General features: G+C 39.5%; 2 protein-coding genes across 3 annotated transcripts; one reads left to right on the forward strand and one right to left on the reverse strand.

Moving 5' to 3' along the window:
- The first annotated feature begins 811 nt into the window (after nucleotides 1–811).
- ube2ib (ubiquitin-conjugating enzyme E2Ib) lies at nucleotides 812–13,818 on the forward strand. The gene is made up of 7 exons (XM_039787789.1): nucleotides 812–969; nucleotides 2,305–2,383; nucleotides 2,491–2,574; nucleotides 4,130–4,202; nucleotides 9,661–9,770; nucleotides 12,552–12,631; nucleotides 13,037–13,818. The coding sequence occupies exons 2-7, from the start codon at nucleotides 2,318–2,320 to the stop codon at nucleotides 13,098–13,100; spliced, it is 477 nt and encodes a 158-aa protein (XP_039643723.1). The 5' UTR covers nucleotides 812–969; nucleotides 2,305–2,317; the 3' UTR covers nucleotides 13,101–13,818.
- LOC120550870 (interleukin-21 receptor) lies at nucleotides 13,816–19,357 on the reverse strand. Of its 2 annotated transcripts, none has more exons than XM_039787787.1 (9): nucleotides 19,249–19,357; nucleotides 18,739–18,913; nucleotides 17,796–17,925; nucleotides 17,505–17,710; nucleotides 17,210–17,367; nucleotides 15,206–15,383; nucleotides 14,929–15,028; nucleotides 14,753–14,831; nucleotides 13,816–14,677 (listed from the first exon to the last, which is right to left on the reverse strand). In XM_039787787.1, the coding sequence occupies exons 2-9, from the start codon at nucleotides 18,872–18,874 to the stop codon at nucleotides 14,228–14,230; spliced, it is 1,437 nt and encodes a 478-aa protein (XP_039643721.1). In that variant the 5' UTR covers nucleotides 18,875–18,913; nucleotides 19,249–19,357; the 3' UTR covers nucleotides 13,816–14,227. The 2 variants fall into 2 exon arrangements, with proteins under 2 accessions (XP_039643721.1, XP_039643722.1); XM_039787788.1 differs by having other exon boundaries at nucleotides 18,754–18,913; nucleotides 19,249–19,354.
- Nucleotides 19,358–19,959: the final 602 nt, after the last annotated feature.

The raw sequence follows: 19,959 nt of genomic DNA on the forward strand, positions 1-19,959 counted from the left end.
TTCAATGTTTTTACCCTTTGGATTGGCCAGTGTAATTTATTATTTTTAATTGCTCCGTTTTTAAACAAAAGCACACACGATTAGCTTTTTATTAGTGTAAGTAACCATAAATAATTTCAACAAATCCTTTTTTTCGCTTCCAAATCCTAACTTCTGATCAGCTTCTCATAAATGCAGGATAAAGGATAAATGGCGACCTCTTGTGTCACTTCCTCAGAACACGTTGCTATGGTTTAGTTGCCTAGAAACGTGCCTGTTTAAATGTAGACGATTTTTTTTTTTTCGTTTTATTTACACGGGATTATAAAACAGTATTCAAAAATATGTTTCATACAGCCACAAATCTCAGTCAACTAAACGATTGAGTTATTGTACACATGTAATTTGTCAAATGTAGTCGTTTGGGTTAGCTATCTCGTCTGGGCAAAGATGTTATATAAGACAAGATAGAAATCCGCCTGTTTGTTAGAATGAGACATCTCACGCATGGTGTATGAAAGCTACAATCTAAAATATAGTCGAAATGAACAGATAGCAGCAGCAGATATTCCTAATAATAAACGAAATACGTCTCGTGTGTATCAACACACGCGCGTGAGCGGTGAGCAACAGCCGCAAAGCAAAGCTTTTCACCAACAACTTAAAGGTGCTTGTGATGGACTATGTGCTATTAGTGGAAGCTATGCTGCTCGAATGAAATGGAAACGAATAAACAATCAGATTAAATCGTACGGCTAAATCGTCGTCAGTTAAAGAGGCACACTCAAAAATAAACGCGCATCCATGGATCTTAGCGGTATTTAAACAAAGCCGGAAGTAAACGACGGATGACTGTTTCTCTTCCCTGTTTCAGTGTCTGTCTTCGAGCGGTTGGTTTTTCAGGAGGGAAACTTTGCAAGGTTTAACGGGATTTGAGCACGATTCATTTATTTCGCCTAATTATCAGAGCCAGTGCAGTCACACTGAAAGGTAGGAGCACACCTTGATGAAGGAACATGTTAATTTTGTCGTGTATTATGATATTTTACCCGCTTCAGTTTGCGCCATTCTCGCTAGTTTGGCAATGCACAAATGTGCGCCTTTTAGCTCTGGCGGTCTTTGTCCCTATTCTTTAATGGATTATGATCTGGTTGATTCCTGTAGAATATTTCACATCCCTGTTTGCTATTCCAGAGTAGATATCGTTAAGCGTTAGAAGAAATGCAGTTATCACTTTTCTGTCATCCAAAATTGTGTTCAAATCAAGTGCAATTGCGCATTTTTGTGCTGCATCAGGCCGTGTCAGACGCTAACAGCGCCAGTGCCTGTTGGGACATAGCATGATTCTGGCGCACATGAGTTAGCTAGCTTAGCAAGCTAACCGGCTAGCTTGCTAATCAAATGGCTAGCTTTTTTATGGTCAGTTTGTTGACGTTTGTGTTGACTGCAAGTTTACAGTAAAACTCAACAAACACGGCAGAAATTAAACACTATGGTTTCATTTCCCGGGGCCTTTAAGTTCAACACCAGGCGCAACCGAAGAAGTAACGTTAGCATAATCTTTTCTCATTTTTTTTTTTTTTTTTGTAGACATGTAATGTTATCACCCACGGCTAACTTGACTAGCGAGGTTAACGTTAGTCCCTTACCGAACTAGCTAGACATGGTAGTTTAAACGATACTTTAAACAATACTGTAAGGCTTAAAACTATTTAACATTACATCTTAAGTTGGCTATATAGCGTACAACTCCACTGTTATAAAGTTGGTAAATGCTGCGTGGGCAGTTTGTAGTTATTGCTGGTGCCGTTTTGTTGCTTAATCCTCGTTTTAATAACGTTACCTTAAAAATCATCGTTTCTATAGAGATCATTAGACATTCCAACGGAGGGTTTCAATTAGAGCTCCTATTTAACTTTGAAAGGACTGGCAACACTGTGGTGTAACGTTATAGCCACCTCTGTTAAAACAAACCAAAAAAAAAAAGAAATCAGTTGGTAAAAGTGAGGACAGTCACATTTTTAAAGTATGTAATCATAACGTTAATTTTATCTGGGTGATATAACTGATGCAACACCTTCATTTAGGCTTAAGGGCTAATCAATTAACAAATCCTTACTTCCTCCTTGGCTTTAATGCTTTATAAATGACTTAATTGACAAATCATGTCAACTCTTAAAAACAATGGATGATAACAAGGTCAGTTCAAGTTTTTAAGGCAATGACCTTCACAAAGTGGACAAGGGCTTGTGATTCCCTGCTGCCAAGTCAGACCTGGTTAGGAATGGCTTTATATAAATGACTTGACATTTTCTTCCATTACAGGAGTACACAAATCATGTCAGGCATTGCATTGAGCCGGCTTGCCCAGGAGCGCAAGGCATGGCGGAAGGACCATCCTTTTGTAAGTTGTCTTATGAGATGCACCTGTTCTGGCTTCACTATTTGAGCGTCAAGTTCTCTGGTAAACATTGATGTCTTAACTGTTTACACTCTCCTGGTCAATTTCAGGGATTTGTTGCTGTACCAACAAAAAATCCAGATGGAACGATGAATCTTATGAACTGGGAATGTGCTATTCCTGGCAAGAAAGGGGTAATATGTTTTATAGTCTAGCATACGGAACACATTTGTAGGGCTGTCCTGAATACAATTTTTGGGCTTTGGTGCTTCAGTACTAATCAACAGTGAATAATAAGCTTCAAGGGTTTACTGCTGCATGCATGTTTAACATTAAAACATGATGTATAAATATATGACTTAGTAAATATATAGCTTAGTATTGTATGCACCATTTTAAAAAGGTATGTGTAATGGCTTTAGGCTGCTCTGTGTTATTGTAGGCCCAGTGTAATATGCAGCTCAATTTGATACAGTATGTATTAGGGCTGCTCTCTCTCTCTCTCTCTCAATATCAAGTGGCGCAACATGCATATCGCATAAGGCTGCAACTTATCGCAAAAGATCCTCAGATTTTTTTTGTTAATGCAAAAAAAAAAATATCGGCAGTTGACTGCACTTTAAGATGTAACTGTCACTAGGGCTGCAGCTATCAATTCTTTTTGTAATCGATTAATCTAACACTTTATCGATCGATTAATCTGATAATTTTTTTTGGCGTTTTTAAACAACCCAAACTAGGGAAAAAAGCAACATTTGTATTGCCTACATTGCTTACAATATCATCTCTCAAAAAACTAAACATTAAGTGCATTTAAGTGCCATATTCCATTGTTTTTAAAGATTTTTTCTTTTAAATGATATCAACCTCAAACTAAGGCATAAATTAAACATACACAAACATTACATTAAGTTGTGCAACTTAACTTTCAGAACTTCTGAGTTTGCAGGTATGACAATTGTGGGGAATATGCAATAACGTTTAATTCAAATATTCTTTTATTGAACAAATTAAACTTTGAATTGAAAATAAAAGGCACCACTAAAACATTTGTAACATTTTAAACTAACACATTTCTTTCAACTAACACAAAAAAATCTCTAAATGTCTTTAGCGATATGTCGCAGCTTTTCGTGATGGGTTTATTGCGCCAGTTGATATTGCGATGATGATAATAAAATAACGATATTGTGCAGCCCTAAGCGAAAGCATCTCACTTCTGGAGCGACAAGGAAACTGTTTTGTCTTTCTGTAATGAAAGAGTTGAATATACTTAGTAGTTTAGATGGGTAAATGCGTCAGATGCTGACCTATTCAAGTCTGTAGTGGGCAGGTTACAGGACACCTATTTCCCAACTTAAAAACAAACCTCAGAGGCACATGCACAAACAGAATGCTGTAACTGGCATACTAGTATTTATCATGTATGCAGGGATATGAATAAGCCTCATAACCGGGATACTAATGTCCATGTAAACTAACTCAATGTTATTTCGGCAGAAGGGTTTTAAACACATTATATTACATAATACAACTATAGAGGAATGTTTTGCATTTCCTATTGTGCATACTGGAGTGCCAAATTTTCAGGGACCAAATCAGGTGTAAAAAGTTGATCGTTCTTAGTAACAGCTTGAACAATGATGAGCCTGAAACCTGTTTTTAAAATGAATCTGGTAATGACAAGGTTTTAAGTCATTTTGGGTGGAAACTTGTGTGAATATAAATCAAATGGTTCTGTCTCCTCAGACTCCATGGGAAGGAGGCCTGTTCAAACTGCGCATGTTGTTCAAGGATGACTACCCTTCTTCACCTCCAAAATGTGAGTTAATGTGTCTGACCTGTGCTCAACTTAAACACAACTGTAATAGTTAATACTACACACTGTTTTTAAGCTGTAGTAGATTCTTGTAGAAATGTATCTGCATTATGCAGTCAGTAGATGGACTTAATGGCAAACTCTGCACGAAAAAAAAAACACTTCATCTAAAATGCAAAGCCAGACGCACACCACAGTACGTGTCTTCCTTCGTGTACATTTTGCATTATGCAAACTGACAATCACAATAAGCTAGTAAAAGAAAACCTAATGAGAATGTTTGAAAATGGCCCAGATAAAGTCAGGACCTCCCAACCCTCTCAAGACAGATGGGCAACGAGCCTCCATATTGGCTGTCTTATTAGTCATTCAACATGCCCTCATTCACTTCCCCTCGGTGGAATCCCCGCCGCCATCATAATTGATTTGAATGATTTGCAAAAAGCGGTAGTAATAATAATACATTTTATAATTAATATTTGTACAGTATAGCACCTTTCATACAAGAGATGCAGCACAAAGTGCTTTACAATAAGGAAATTGCATGACGTAAACAGACAAAAACAAGGATAGAATGCCATCATTAATGGAAAATACTACACACTTGAAGCAGTAGCTCTAAGCCTACAACTGGCAGTTAATCCATGATGATGTTATTGGGCTGAAAGTGTACAAGGTAGAGATGTTCCAATATTTTTTTTTCGTACCAATACATGAACTTCCGTGTCGACAAAGGCCAGGACACACAGGGCCGAAAATCGTCGGTTGGACAGTCTGGCGAGGTCAGTGACTCAAGTCTGTTCGGTGTGTCCCGTGCATTCGTCAATCTGAGGGGCTGTCAAAATCTGACAAATCTTTTAAACCGACCTTGGTTGAGCTGAAATAAAGAGAAATTCAGCAACTGCATGGCCTGTTTCTCGTTTTCAGAAACATGTTTCAGTGAACTATTTTAGTACAATATGAGATCGTATTCTGAACGGCCGCCATGACAGTCTGGCTTTGAATTTCCGGAGAAAACTAACCCATGTGACGCGTTCGTCCAATCAGCTGCCGGTTTTCATTTTTTGGGCAACAATACAGACTGGCGACGCCTGCTGTTATGGAGGTGTATTACATCTCGTCTCTTTGGTGTGTTCTGTGGCACTTTTTGGACCAACACGGGGAGACTGATCATTTTGACTGGCTTTTCTGTTGACAGTTGGCTGTCTGGCTGGTGTGTCCTGGCTTTAATACAGAGTACCAGTTTTTTTTGTTTTTTACACAGCTGTATACTGATGACTTGGCTTGGTTAATCCTTGCTGTAGAGAGCTCAAGTATAACTATGTCCAGAAAATACACCAACCACTGTTTTATACAAAGTGAGTTGGGTTGGGGGTGGAGCCAGCCAGCGCTGAGCTAAAATTTTCTTGTTTGCGGTTGAGCCAGCTAACCAAACTTTCTTTTGTCTCCCAAGCAGATGTAATTTTAGAGTCGTCATTAAGTAACAAAATGATCGGGGTCAGTAGGAATTTGACATCCTGTCACATCAGATATTATTGATGTTGTTGTTTTATTCCAAAACTCATGCACCTGTTCACACTCCCAGACCATGTGCAGGAAAGTTCCAGTTTGTTCAGGTTGACGGAACGTGCAATAGGGAGTAGGAATGGCTTTAGAGACGTATCTCTTCTGAGGAGTCCAATATGTCCTATAATATATGTTGAAGTGGATCTGCTGGTGATTTGGGTTCTTGGAACAGTGGGAAATGTTGTCCCAAACTGTCTCCCAATTAATTACGTTCCCCTCCGGGCTCAGCTCTCTCTCCCATTTCTTTAGTATTGGGAGTTCTCCTACAGATACCTGCATAAATCCTGGACACCAATCCAAATCAACAAGCCATTTAATGATTGGGTGAGTCTCGAGACTGGTTCCCCATGGTACTCCACAACATTTTAGGGCTGACCTTAAGCAAAGATAAGGGGAAGAAGGCTGTCCTAGAGATCTCAAAGCTAGTTCTCAGTTCCTCAAAGCTCATCAAACCTTCCCTATTAAATAACTGGTCTAGAGTATAAATACCTCTGTCACTCTGGTTACAAACAAAAGGTTTATTACCAGACATTAAATGCATGTTGTGCCAAATTGGGGTGCTCAAATGCCACTTATTGGTGTAGCGAAGTTGCTTCTCCACCTGTTTAAAGTTGGTCAATGTGTTGGTGATAATACGGCCATAGGCTAGCATACACTTTTTTTTGGACATATACCTGCAAAGGCGAGGTCTTGCAGTCTCAGACTTCCAGTGAGATTTTGCTCTATTTCTCTCCATGGGACTGTAGATGAGGGGTCTATCCACACTCTTGAGAGCCTATAGCTGAAAGGCTCTGGTACACTTTAAGCCCAAATATGTAATTTTGCTTTGGGTTGGTATTGTATCACTTATAGCCAGGGGTTAAATTGGGCCGGGGCTCTCCAGGGCTCAGCCCCGGCACATAAGCCTGCTTGTTTGTCCGGATGTGCCTGCTTGCAGTCTAAATATGTCTCATAAAATTTGATGAAAGTGATGCTTTTGAAAACATGATATTTCTGCCCAGAACTGCAGACAATTCAACACTGCGGGTCAACTACATAACGCCAAAGTGTCTACGTCGGTGGGATTAACAGATAAAATGCCTACTCCTAAAGCTAAAAACCACGTTTGCAGCAGTGGTAGCCTGGTGCTCGGAAGCTCCAACGGCCGCTACGAGTTCATGTTGCTGACCAAGCCGTTGAACCGGTTCTTGCTGTCGCGTCTCCTCCAGCGGCAGGTCTCCGAGCCGGCTACGGCTCGCATCCAAGAGCCCCACTCAGTGCCGTGTGTGTGTGTTGTAGTAAAGATAGAGATTGGGAGAAGGAAGTTTGTGTGAGGTGGACCTGGTCACCACAGACTAAAATCTTCTCAGCTGTTGCTATTGTCATATGCTGCACTGTCTCTTCATGTGGCACATTTTGTTTGGCACATTGTATGGGTCACTTCTTATATCATAACAAGGTACTACAATGTGTAATCAAGTGATGACTGATTAACAGTAATGTAAATGCTGAATGCCCTAATACCTGTTGATACTACAACAATGCAAAGTATAGGCTCTTAACCTTGCAGTTTTGCACATATCATGTAAGACTCATGTAAGATTTCTCCATTTCTTTGCACAAAAAGTGCAATTTAACGGTTTATTTTTCAAAAAAACTTCCTGGGGGGGAGGGGCATACCCCCAGACCCCCCTAGGGAGAGCCCCCCCTCACATAACAAATCCCAATTTAACCCCTGCTTATAGCTGATGTCACTGGTTTGTTGTTCAACAGGAGCAGATTAGATTTATTCCAATTGATTTTATAGCTGGAGATTGAGCCAAATTCGTTAAAGATCTTAAGGATTTTTGGAACGGAGTCCTCAAGATCTGATATGTACAGTAAAATATCATCTGCAAATAACGATCTTGAGTTGTTATTGGATTTAATCTGGACATTACATCATTTTTTTTTTTTTTTTTTTTGCCTTATGGCCTGGGCTAACGGTTCAAGAGAGATCGCAAATAGCGGGCATCCCTGTCTCCAGCCCCGCGCGATGGGGAATTGCTGAGAATGCAGGCCATTGGTTGAGACTATGGCTGTGGAATTTGCATACAAAGTACGTACCATGTCAATGAATTTGGCTCCCAAACCAAGCCTCCATTACTTGCCACAAGTAGTTCCACTCTAGGTGGTCAAAAGTTCTTCTGCCTCCTCTGGGTCGAGAAGAGGCAGGTTTAACTCTTTTTAGGAACTTTTGGCACTGCGTCGGATCAGGATTACAGGAGGATTCATACAGCTTTGAATAAAAGGATTGGAAACTGGCAGTGATCTCCTTAGGATTCGTTGAGATACCTCGGTCCATGCAGATGCTGTTGATAGCAGCTCTGGACTCTGTTTGTTTTAATTTCAGAGCTAGCAATTTGCTTGGTTTACAGCTGTTAAAATAGTAATTACTAATAATAATTTAGTTTGAAGGCTTGCGAATTAGAGTGCGGCTCGGGCCACATTTTTCTGTCCGAGCCCGGCCCGCGTCCGACAGATCAGTAATCCAGCCAGACAGGCATTAAGATATTTATGTCCGAGCCCGACATAGTTAAAATCTTTTTTTTTTTTTTCTCATACTAATGACACATACGTTTGTTTGTGTGGAAAGCCCGCTTTTATTAAGCAACTGTAGGAAGGCATTCGGAAATCTCAACAGATGAGCGCATCAGCGCACACGGGGCAACAAGTACGCAAATACGCAATCGGCACATCAGCAATAATGCTTTCTAGTGGGCAATTTAGCATTTTTTATTTTGTATGTAGGTTGATGCACTCTGGTGAGCACAATTGAAACGGAGGAGTTGGAAGTTTACAACAGCAACGGAGAGAAAATTGTGTATAAGACGCTTTGCTTCACTGCTCTAGTGAATGGAAACATGGCCACGAACGCTCATTCAACTGCATCAGCCAGATGTGCCAACCGGGACAAGGAAAAAACTAACTAGCCCAACTCCTTATCCCTGCTAGCCTTTACACGCAAAGGCAAAACAGGATAAAACAATTGCTGAAGCAGTTTGTGTTTCAATTTTAACACAGCAAATGTAATAAGGCACTTGGAGACACCCCAGCGGAGCTGACAACAAAAGTGAAAAGAAAAGACTGAAAGAGCAGCACCCAAACGGCAAGTAACTCAAACCACGTTAGAGAGCACCTGCCTGTATGACCATGATAATAAGATGGTATAATTACATTGCATATTTCATTTGTCCTTTTTCAGACTCGCTGTAGGCTAACGTTACCTGTTGCATTGCTCCTTAGTTCTTTGTACTGTTCTGTTGATTGAACGGACTAAGTAAAAGCGTGTTTACGCATTTTTTTTCTTTTCCTTACCTTCATTAGATTTGACGGTTTTTAAACTACTTTTTAGCACGTAACTACGTAGCATGCACAGTTTAACATTGCGTCAACACTAGATGGCACCCTATACCAAAATTCAGTATAGCCTGATGCACTACAAAGCAGTCAAAGTGACCTATACTGTAATGCAGCTATACTGGCTGCTATAAAAAAAATGCATAGAAACCTTTGTATTGGGTGTGTATTGGCCGATGTGGCTTATCGACAATCTGTATTGGTGGCAAAAAAACATGATTGGGGCATTTCTACTTGAGATACTGGCCTACTGTGTAAATCAAATCACGTCCGGGCACTGGGGTGTACGAAGTTTCAAATATACAGCAACAGGGATGGTGTTGTCTGAATGTCTCATTCAAATAACCTTAGGCCATTGCTTGTGTGAACAACCGAAGTTGCTGCCTTTAGTGGAACAGTTCAGTCAGTGTATACTCTGAAAAAGCCCAGTGACATTTGTTATTTGTTTCATCTTGTCATCTTGACATTTGTAATGGATACGAAACATAAGTGCACTTAACATTTTCTTGTCTTTCAGGTAAATTTGAGCCTCCACTCTTTCACCCAAATGTGTATCCATCAGGCACAGTATGCCTATCTATTCTAGAGGAGGACAAGGACTGGAGACCGGCCATTACAATAAAGCAGGTTAGGATTGCCAAGCAAACCTTATTTACATTATAAGGCTTTTCCAAAAGGTTTTTTAAAAGGCTTCTATTTCTTTCTTTGGTTTCATACTGTATCTCTAAATGCCATGACACACCAAAGCGATCACAGCCCTAGTTTTTGCGGTGTGTCCCGCACTGTTGCCGCACGTCGACTGATTCAACATTGTAACATGATTCGCTATTCAGCTTGAAAACGGTAGTGAGGAAAGCAAACCAACAACGTGAAAGTGCACACAGAAGGCTCATTTTTTTTAATTTATTTTTTTTATTTCATCTGATCAATCCAATACACCGGAGAGCTGTCAACTGGCCAAAAATGACGTCAAATGTTTTTTTCTAAAAAACACTACGTTCAAATGATTGGAATATCTATTTTTGCACAATATGTCCATAAGATACTTATGTACGTTCTCTCGTTGTACATAAGTCTAATGACAACGACATAACTATTTGTGTAAGCAAATGTTAATGTTCTGCCGTGAAATTTAATATAAAGACTGTAACGTTGGACCTCTTTTTGAACCGTGGTTGGTGCTAGATGAACTACGCAAACTAGCCGGCCGGCCTTTAAATTAGTAAAATGTAACCACTTGATGTTTCATTCAATCCCTCTTGTAACATCGTCGGAAAGCAGAATGCTGTTGCCAGAGTGACAAACAATTGTTCGGCTCATTTTTTGTGTAGCACGAAGGCATGTTAGGTGGGTGGAAGTAGCAAGCTATCGTTAGCTAACTAACATTAGCCAGTGGTTGCACGGTCCCTCTGCTCCTCACTGCAGGGTGACTTCTTTGCAGAGGGAACGGATGACCGCTAGAATGCGGATCGGGCCGCATTTTTCTGTCAGAGCCCGACAGAGCAGTAACCGAACCCAACAAGCGCACCTTAACACAGGCACGCACAAGAGGTCCAATCATATCGCGCTGATGTGACCGAGCCTGACCCGAACATCATTTCTAAATATCTGTCTGAGCCCGGCCCGTCGGGCTCGGGTCGGGTAACCATCCTCTGACAGCCCGGGACAGGCACAGTCTGGTTAGCCATCTCCCAGTGTCAGCTGTCTTGAAGCAGAGGGACCATAGGCTCTGTCCTGTTCTGCCACTGCTGATTGGAGCAAACGCTCTTTGTTGTGGGTATCATAGCAGCGTTTTTATCCGATTTCCCTTTTTAAATGACGAGTAGATTACCGCCGCCTGCTGGTATGTAGAGTTATTTCCTTGCATGCATGTGCAGAACCAGGGCTCCAGACTAACTTTTTTCACTAGGAGCACAGTGGCCCCCAACTGAATATTTTAGGGGCGCAACTACAAAATTTAGGGGGAACACACCGTAAATCAACATGTTAACCAAATATTCACATTTCTACTAATTTCCACCGTATTACTAATAAACACTTTGATAATAGAAATTACAATGTGTTTATTTTGCACTTTTGAAGATGCAACATAGAAGGTAAACCGACAGCACCATGGCTGTCATGACAGTACAAATATTTAAAAAATATACCAGCTCTAGTCTCCAGTCTACAATTACAATGAATTCAACTTAAAATTAAACCTGCATTGTTTAGGCTACTAAACTAAAATAAAAATAAACCCCTCCCTCTCTCCTCCCAAACCTGCCCTACAACCTTGAATTGAATAATTAATTTCTTACTCACTGTAACTTTTATTCTTGTATTTATATTCTTGTTTAGCCTGTCTTATTTTCATCATGACAGTTTTTAATTGCTCTTTAATGTTTCATGTAAAGCACTTTGAATTGCCTTGTTGCTGAAAGGTGCTGTAGAGATAAAGTTGCCTTGCCTTACAACCTCAGCCTGTCAGTCAGTCCCCAGGGCAGATAAACCAAATTGTACTCGCAGGAAGTGTAACGTCAACAGCCCCGCGACCGCTTTCGCCTCGATATTAATATAATATTGCAGCAAACGCTGTCTGCGTGAAGTTTAGAAAAAATGTAACCACACTTGCAACCACTTTATCGGCATTTCCGTGACTCACTGTGACTTCAACAAAACTGCAGAGCCGACAAGTCTGCTCCGTCCGCACCTCTGCACGTGTGTGTGTGCGTCGGACCTCCGCTCTCTGTCACTATGCAGAGAGGACCATGGATGTATTAGGAGAGGACAGATAAGCTTTGTGCTTACACGCTCTGAGCTGCCGAAATTTCCACGTTTAACGTGTAAAAAAAGGGGGAAAATTTACTGGTCGCACATGTGCGACTGGATGTAAAATTTTGTCTCTAAAATTTTGGCCGCAGTCTGGAGCCCTGCGCAGAACGTACGTGGTACTTGGCTGTTGGCTGTAGTCTCTGCATTGTTTTCCAGTGCAAATTTTTGGCCAAGACAAAGGCTACGTGGGCCGAAGTGAGGAGACTCCACAGTCAGCCTTCGTCGCCACTAGTTCTTGGGCGTCTGTATATCTGTAAATGAATCTAAAAATCACTTTGCATGAAAAAAATAAAATAATTTAGTGGCCATAATTATGTGGGTATTTTCAGTTATCTTGGCATAGTTGAAAAAATTGAAAAAGCTGGGATCTGGAAAATAAATGCAAGTTTTCAGATATTCAACTTGAAATGCATTTAAATGGAAAATAAGGGATGTTTTGAGTCATTCATTGAGACCTAATACAAATTGAGAGTTCAAGCAACTGACCTAGAACTTAAGTGACTAACAAATATATAAGCAGCCTTTATAAGGAAATGCAAAACTGATGAATTGCTAATTTAAAAAAAATATTTTGGTTTTTTATTTATCCTACAGATCTTATTAGGTATCCAGGAACTCCTAAATGAACCAAATATCCAGGATCCAGCCCAAGCAGAGGCTTACACAATCTACTGGTGAGTGACATTGGATTTCATCTTTTTTAATCGTCGTACTGAAATGTGAAACTACGACGTGTGTGTGTGTGTGTGTGTGTGTGTGTGTGTGTGTGTGTGTGTGTGTGTGTGTGTGTGTGTGTGTGTGTGTGTGTGTGTGTGTGTGTGTGTGTGTGTGTGTGTGTGTGTGTGTGTGTGTGTGTGTGTGTGTGTAAATGAGAAGTGAATTATTGTATACGCTGCTGGCTTTGTAGCATAGTGCCAGCAGCGCTCTCATTGTAAATAAATTTGAAATCATGCATTAATTCCAATATGGCTGAGGTTACATCAGAGCTTAAAATTATAGTAGTTTTGAAAATGGTTCCTGATTTGAGTAAGTGATCAGAGCACCATGGTAACTGCATTTTCTTTGTTTACCCTTTCCAGCCAAAACAGAGTAGAATATGAAAAAAGAGTTCGAGCACAAGCCAAAAAATTCTCCCCTTCGTAAGGGCGAAGACTTGCTCCGCTGTGGCAGAAGGAATGGGTTTAACAAGAATCACCTCCCCGCTCAGTCTCTCAATGAATGTGCGCCTCTCACATCAGGACTTGCTTAAAGACTTCTATTTAAACTCCACACATTCTGTGCCATCCGACCTATCATTTTGTGTTCTTATTTGCCAGTTGGCGCATAATGCTGGGAGGGGATGGGTGCTTCAGCACCCTGGTTATTTCTTTTAAACATTAATTGTCTTATGTGGTGCAAGGGACACCGCTCGCTACCAGTTTCATCATCTCCATGCAAGCTGGCTGTCATCAATGTTCAAGGAAGAAAATGTCTTTTTGTTTTATATTGCTCTTTCACAGGTTATATTCCTTTATTGTTTCCCCCCCTTTATTTTCCATAAATGTAATGTAAAATTAGCTTATTTCATTGTCAGTATTTCAACTGCTGTATAATGAATGGCACTTTTATACTGTTCTATCTCACTAGTGTCTCTAGATGGCTCTGTTTAATTCTCTTTCCCAGGTTTTCTATTCAGCATGCTGTAATATATGATAGAATCTGCTGCCTTGGCTGTCTTTTTGTTATTCAGAGTGTTTGCTATGAAATAAATAAAAAATAGCCATGATGACTAAGGCAGGTAGGCTTACTTCTGTATCAGACTTTAAGGTTATATGGTGCTTTGTTCATGTTTGTGTTGGCGTAAATAAAACTTTCTACAAAATGTTAGCTTTTTTTATTAAATGAGTAAAATATACAGCAAGTTCAACTTGGTGTCAGACAATGCAAACCTATTGAGTCATAAAAGTCTGAAGTCTGTTAAAACAACTTAGTTCCCAGTTCATTTACTCATTTGATGCAAGCAAACGGTTATAGAATTACTATTTCATATAATTAACTTAATGCATAATGCTGTGGATAGGTGCCCACTAATGTTATAATAGCCAAAAATAACTCAAATTAGGAATATACTGTAGTTAGTTATTAGCTTAAAGCAGTTGGCAGTGTTTTGGAAGCCTTACATTTCCCTGTGTAAATGTGTGTAGTTGAACTGTTAGCCCAACAATATTTAAAGTTCAACTTTACACTATTTTACTGTCTAGTTACTACACACAAACAAATCAGCTTATGCTTCAGTGATGGCCTCCGCTGTGATCATCCCTGTTGGGCAGGATTTTGTTGATGGTCCCCCCATGGTGCTCTGCTGTGACTGGACTACTGTGCTGGAAGGCGCTCAGGGTGCAGTACTCATTGCAGTACCAGGGAGGGTCCCGCTCCAGCCAACACCCTGAGTCTCCTTCAGTAGGGCTCCCTCTCTGTGAGTGGAGGGTCATACTCTGGAGTGAGCTCCCTGGAGATGACAACGGAGCCATGGTGCTCACAGCATACGGGATCCCCAGGAGAGAAGTATCACAGCTTGGGTCAGTTATATTGCTGTATGTGCTACCCTCCATGAGCTGGTGGTGAAAGTGGGGCTGACACTCTTCCTCCTCGGCAACTGCGCACTCGATTAGCGTGTCAATTTGGAGCGTTTCCTCTGCTTTCAGCATGTCTGCTGTGTTTTTTTGAGTAACCACCCAGCTCTATAATCACAGTCATGTTTAGGGACATTTCTCATAAGATAATTGTCAGTATTGTATGTGACAAGCTAAGCTTACCTTGAAATCTCCCTGGCAGTCCCTGTACAGGGTGTCGAAATAGGGTGCTGGAGTTGGGATGAAGGCACTCTGCCGGCACCTGTAAGTGTGAGGAATAAAAAAATAAATATATTTAGTGTGTATTGCTTGTAAGAAATTGTATGTGTGAGGAGTCAAAAGCTGGAGGGGGACCTTACTTAAATGGAGCATAGCAGAAAAGTAAGATGAATGTCACCATCATAAATAAGGGAACGAGCACCTTAACCACTCCAGAAACAAATGAATTTGATGGGAGGTCTGTATGGACAAAAAATGCAGTAGAAAATTATTAAATCGGCAAAATTGTAAGCCTAGCTGCAGAAGGGTAATTTTTAAGTAATTATTTTACAATAGCTGCTTTCTCAACAAATTGACTTTAAGTTGAAGATCCTCTTCATTAAGCTTAGATCAGCTGACTAAATGGAAGAGACTCACCATTCACAGCTGACTCCGTCTCCCAGTAAACCTCAGAAGACCAGTCGCTCCACTGTCCCTTGTAAATAGCCTGATTAGGACTTGACCGCACTCTGGCAGTGTACTTGGTGTCTGGTTCAAAATTCTGATCATCCACAGAATAATTCTTGCCGTCTATGTTAATTTCATGCGATAACTCCTGAGATAGATAAACAGGTTATTATGTAGTGAAACTTTGCAAAGGAGAGAAGTGTCCTTCACGGTGGCCCATTTGTGCTCAAACAAACCGATTTATTAGTTACGGATATATGACAGGACGATTATTCAAGAAAAGTGCAATAGGTAAATGATTTAATAATGTTACTACAGAGAGATTCATAGTTACAATCTACAATTTCTCAATTGCTTTGTGACTAATTTTTATTTTGACTGAGATAGAATCAGTGCTGTCAGTCTTTTCCATCATCATGGTACAAATCATGTGTACTGATTGGTCATTTGATTAAATGTGGGGGTTTATTTGTTGATAAATTGTATTTATTTTATTTACATATCATTATTACCTAATCCTGAGCCCTTTTGGTACAGGGGTCCTGTGTCAAAAGACTTTAATATAGTGATAAACTAGCGGCATGTTCAGTAGATGAACAACAGCAAACTTGAACCTCCTTGCAGGGTTAATCCGGCCATGCTTACTGGGACACTGGAGTGGAACAGAGCCATCGTTATGTTCTTTGTTGAAAATGTTAAAATGTGTATGCGGTGAAAAAGACCTAAGGGTCAAATAAAGTCAAGGTAACACTTTACTTGACAGTACTGACATAACCATTATGACACTGTCATGAATGTGTCATAAACGTTATAAACAAGTCATAAACGTTTATGAATTCTCTCATTAAGTGTCATTTGGTTTTTGTCATGACGAGTTGACATTGTTTGGCTTGTCTTGATTATGACAACTTGACATTAATCAAAGTGATATTACCAGAAGTTGTCTTTGTCATGACAACTTGACATAAACAGAAATTCACCTCTTTTTGTATTCATGACATGTTGACCTAATGATTATTATAATTAGATGTGCAAGATTAGAGACCAATTCTAGCACTTTTTCAGATAGATGTCTGACAGGAAATTTCACAAAACTGGGTGTCATGACACTGTTATGACATTGTAACTAATACATATTTTGACCTCAAGTAGTGGTACCAATTGTATTTGTCATTAAGATATCATTGATAGGACTTGCTGTAATGACAACATTATGACAGTGTAACTAATAAATATTTTGACCTGGTAAAGTTGGTACCACTACTTGAGGTCAAAATATTTATTAGTTACACTGTCATAACAGTGTCATGACACCCAGTTTTGTGAAATTTTCTGTCAGACATCTATCTGAAAAAGTGCTAGAATTGGTCTCTAATCTTGCACATCTAATTATAATAATCATTAGGTCAACATGTCATGAATACAAAAAGAGGTGAATTTCTGTTTATGTCAAGTTGTCATGACAAAGACATCCTCTGGTAATGTCACTCTGGTTAATGTTAAGTTGTCATTACAAAGACATCCCAAACTAATTTAATGTCAACTTGTCATGACCAGCTCAGTCTCAGCACGGAGCTGACCTCACAAGAAGAAACCCAGTAAAAGGAAAATGACTGCAAGATCTCTGAAATGTGTGAGATTATTAACTGCAGTTTGGGTCAACCCCGCTGGCACATTGGCAAAAGTGTAATTGACATAGCTTTTGTATCATTGATTAAGTCTTTTTTTTTCCAATTAATGTTTTCATTAATCTTTAAATTTCTAATTTGTACAGTTCTCTGTTGTATCCTTCAATACACTAATTACCTTTTTTTTTATTAATTGTTTTAGAATTAATCCATGAATTGATTATTGATTTACCAATAGATTTTAACTGCCACAAACAGGCCTGTAACAGACCAGAGCTGTTTCCTAAAAAGCTGGTGTTATTCTTTAAGTCCAAGCACCCCATTCTGGTTTAGCATTGAATCTCACATTGTGTTTGTCTCCTCTTTTGTAGTAATGGAGCTGATACTTCAAGTTGTTCATCAGATCGGAGTCCCGACCAACTTCCTCATAGGTGTTTCTCCAGGTGAAGTGGTATTGACTTGAGTTGTGGGTGACTGTGAGGCAGCACGGTGCGTTTGGTTTAACTGAAGGGAGGACATATTAAAGACAAACGTACACAAAAGGCAGGTTTTTAAATAGGTAGACCTCAGTATGTTTCTATATACAAATGTGTTCTGTGTGTCTGGTTATGAGAACAGACCAAAATCTGTGTGTTTCTTACTGTTTGTCACAGGCGCATATTCGTCATCCAGCTTTTCACACATTTCAGACTCATCAGTTTTGTTGTGGCATAGCGAGATTTGAAAAGAATCTAAATCGTCAAAGTGCTCAGAGTTATCGTAGTCGTCATCTGGCATCGGATTGGATGTGTTAACAGAGCAGAAGTAATCCCCATTGGTGTTTGTCAGCATACACACAAACTTATTTCTGCACAAAGCAGTAATGAAACAATATCAGAATCACATTTAAGGTCATATATTATTAATACGTGTGAGTAAAAAAATAAACTCACTTATATGTGCTTGTGAAAGTGAGCCAGTAGCAGCTGTTGCTGTCTGAGCAGTTTTCTGATGGTGCGATGCTCAGGGAGCAGTTGATGGTGAACAGGTAATCGTTGACACAGCGAAAATCATGGTCCACACCTAAAACATATACAGGCAATGTTTTAGTGGGAGTGTATGGAGAAAAGCAGATATTTTACGTGTCACTTTGTAACCTCATTTCAGTAAAGGACCCCTATCATTGGTGAATTCTCTCGGTATTTGTAGTTTTTTCTTTCCCTCTGCAAGACGACTGCATAACCATCCAGTCTAAGAACCGCTTAATAAGATTTTTAACTGCGGGCTTTATGGGTTATTGTAAGAAAACAACTTCTTTACTCACATTTAAAGCTGCAGACCTATAACTCCCATCTCTTCCATTAAAAATGCTTTTTAGCCAGTATGGACAGAAGAAACAATTACGGAGGCCGCTAACACTGTTAATGTCCATATGGACATGTGAGTATTGTTTTAGGATAGACTTGAAAAAATGTGAACTTATCCTTTAATTGGTGATTGTAAAATGGAAAAACAACGGTAGCATTTATAAATGACTCACCGGGATCTAAAACATTATTATTGGTTTATTGTAGAATGAAAAACCTAACATTACAACATTAATAAAAGATAGTAGACCTTCCCTTTATAATAGGAAAGCTTCCCAGACTTGGTCAAATAAACCATAGCTGATGTCCTCATCAGAGTCAGGTAAACAGATAACAGCCTCTGAGCCATTTATTCCAACTTTTAATGTGTATGTTGTATTATATCTAGTTTTTAAATTATCCTACATTTACATTTTACAGTTATTCATTTGGCTTTTGCACCAAGCAAAGTACAAATGAACGTACAATCCAAGCAATCTAATTATCATGATTTTTTATCACATGAAAAAATAAAACAATAAAAACATACTGGCAGAGACATAACCTGTGATAGGATTTCCATGTAGACAGACAATGTTAGTAGATCCGAACAGAAACACGATCAGCAGCATTGGCTTCAGCCTCAGCAGAGAGCAACAATCCATCACACCAGAAGGTCCAGACATCACCTCGGTCCGGGGAGGTCTCAATTAACTCATGTTGCACTGAAGCATTTGTATAAAATAAAAATAAAACAGAGAGGGAGGCATCAGTGAGTCTGTTCACAGTGATAGCGATCACTCACGTGTCTCTGCTGGGAGAGGATGTGCTTTTTTAAGAGAGCAGTTGTAAATGGAAAGTGTGCGAGAAGGCTACAGTGTAGGCAAACATAATGTTGAGTCTCAGGTCACAACCTCATAATCTATCATACTTTGCACTGAGTTTGGTTCTTTTCATGACATTTGGCTACATTTTTCTTATTATCAGACCTATTTTAATTGCTTTAAAAACCAATTAAAATCCAAAATTGATAATGCTTTTGAATCTGTAAATGTTTTACCTTTATTCTTTCTGCGTCCTTCAGTTTTCTTCACTTATGGTAACCTACTGAATAGGCACAAAGCTGGAAGACATTCAGGTCATACCAGCACTGATGAGATTGATTTTGATCAACAGGCTGACAAGACACCAAACATACACTTGCAATGGTGTCACGTGATTTTGATCAACAGGCTGACAAGACACCAAAAATACACATGCAATGGTGTCACGTAACATTAATTACTGCACAAACGTCTCTCTGGAGCTCTGCAAACAACGATTTGTCACACAAAAGCTCCTGTGCTGTAAGAAATCTGCAGAGAGAGTCTGCAAATATGTGCTAAATATTACATTCCTTAAATCATCAATTGTGATTGTGCATACAGATACAATATAAAGATTCCCCTTCTCTAGTACATCTAAATGTTCCATGTGGCTCTATGTATGAACTGACAACACATCTTTAATGTTTTTCACACTAGATAAAAAAACAAAGTGACTTATGTGAATGTACGTATTTTTGCTTTATATTTGCGTCTGTTGCACTGAGCTAGACACGTCGAGGAATACAGTTTATGTTTGTGGATCGATTGGAGGTTACTGTTAGTAAGCAAACACTTAAATCCCCAAATGCCAATACTCACTTTATGCTGGTGTACTTTAGTGATGACTTAAATTATTTGATGTAATATGATTCATCAAAAATATGTAGGGCAAAACATATTGGTGA

This window comes from Perca fluviatilis, chromosome 21, assembly GCF_010015445.1.
Source record: "Perca fluviatilis chromosome 21, GENO_Pfluv_1.0, whole genome shotgun sequence".
Classification (NCBI taxonomy): Eukaryota; Metazoa; Chordata; class Actinopteri; order Perciformes; family Percidae; genus Perca; species Perca fluviatilis.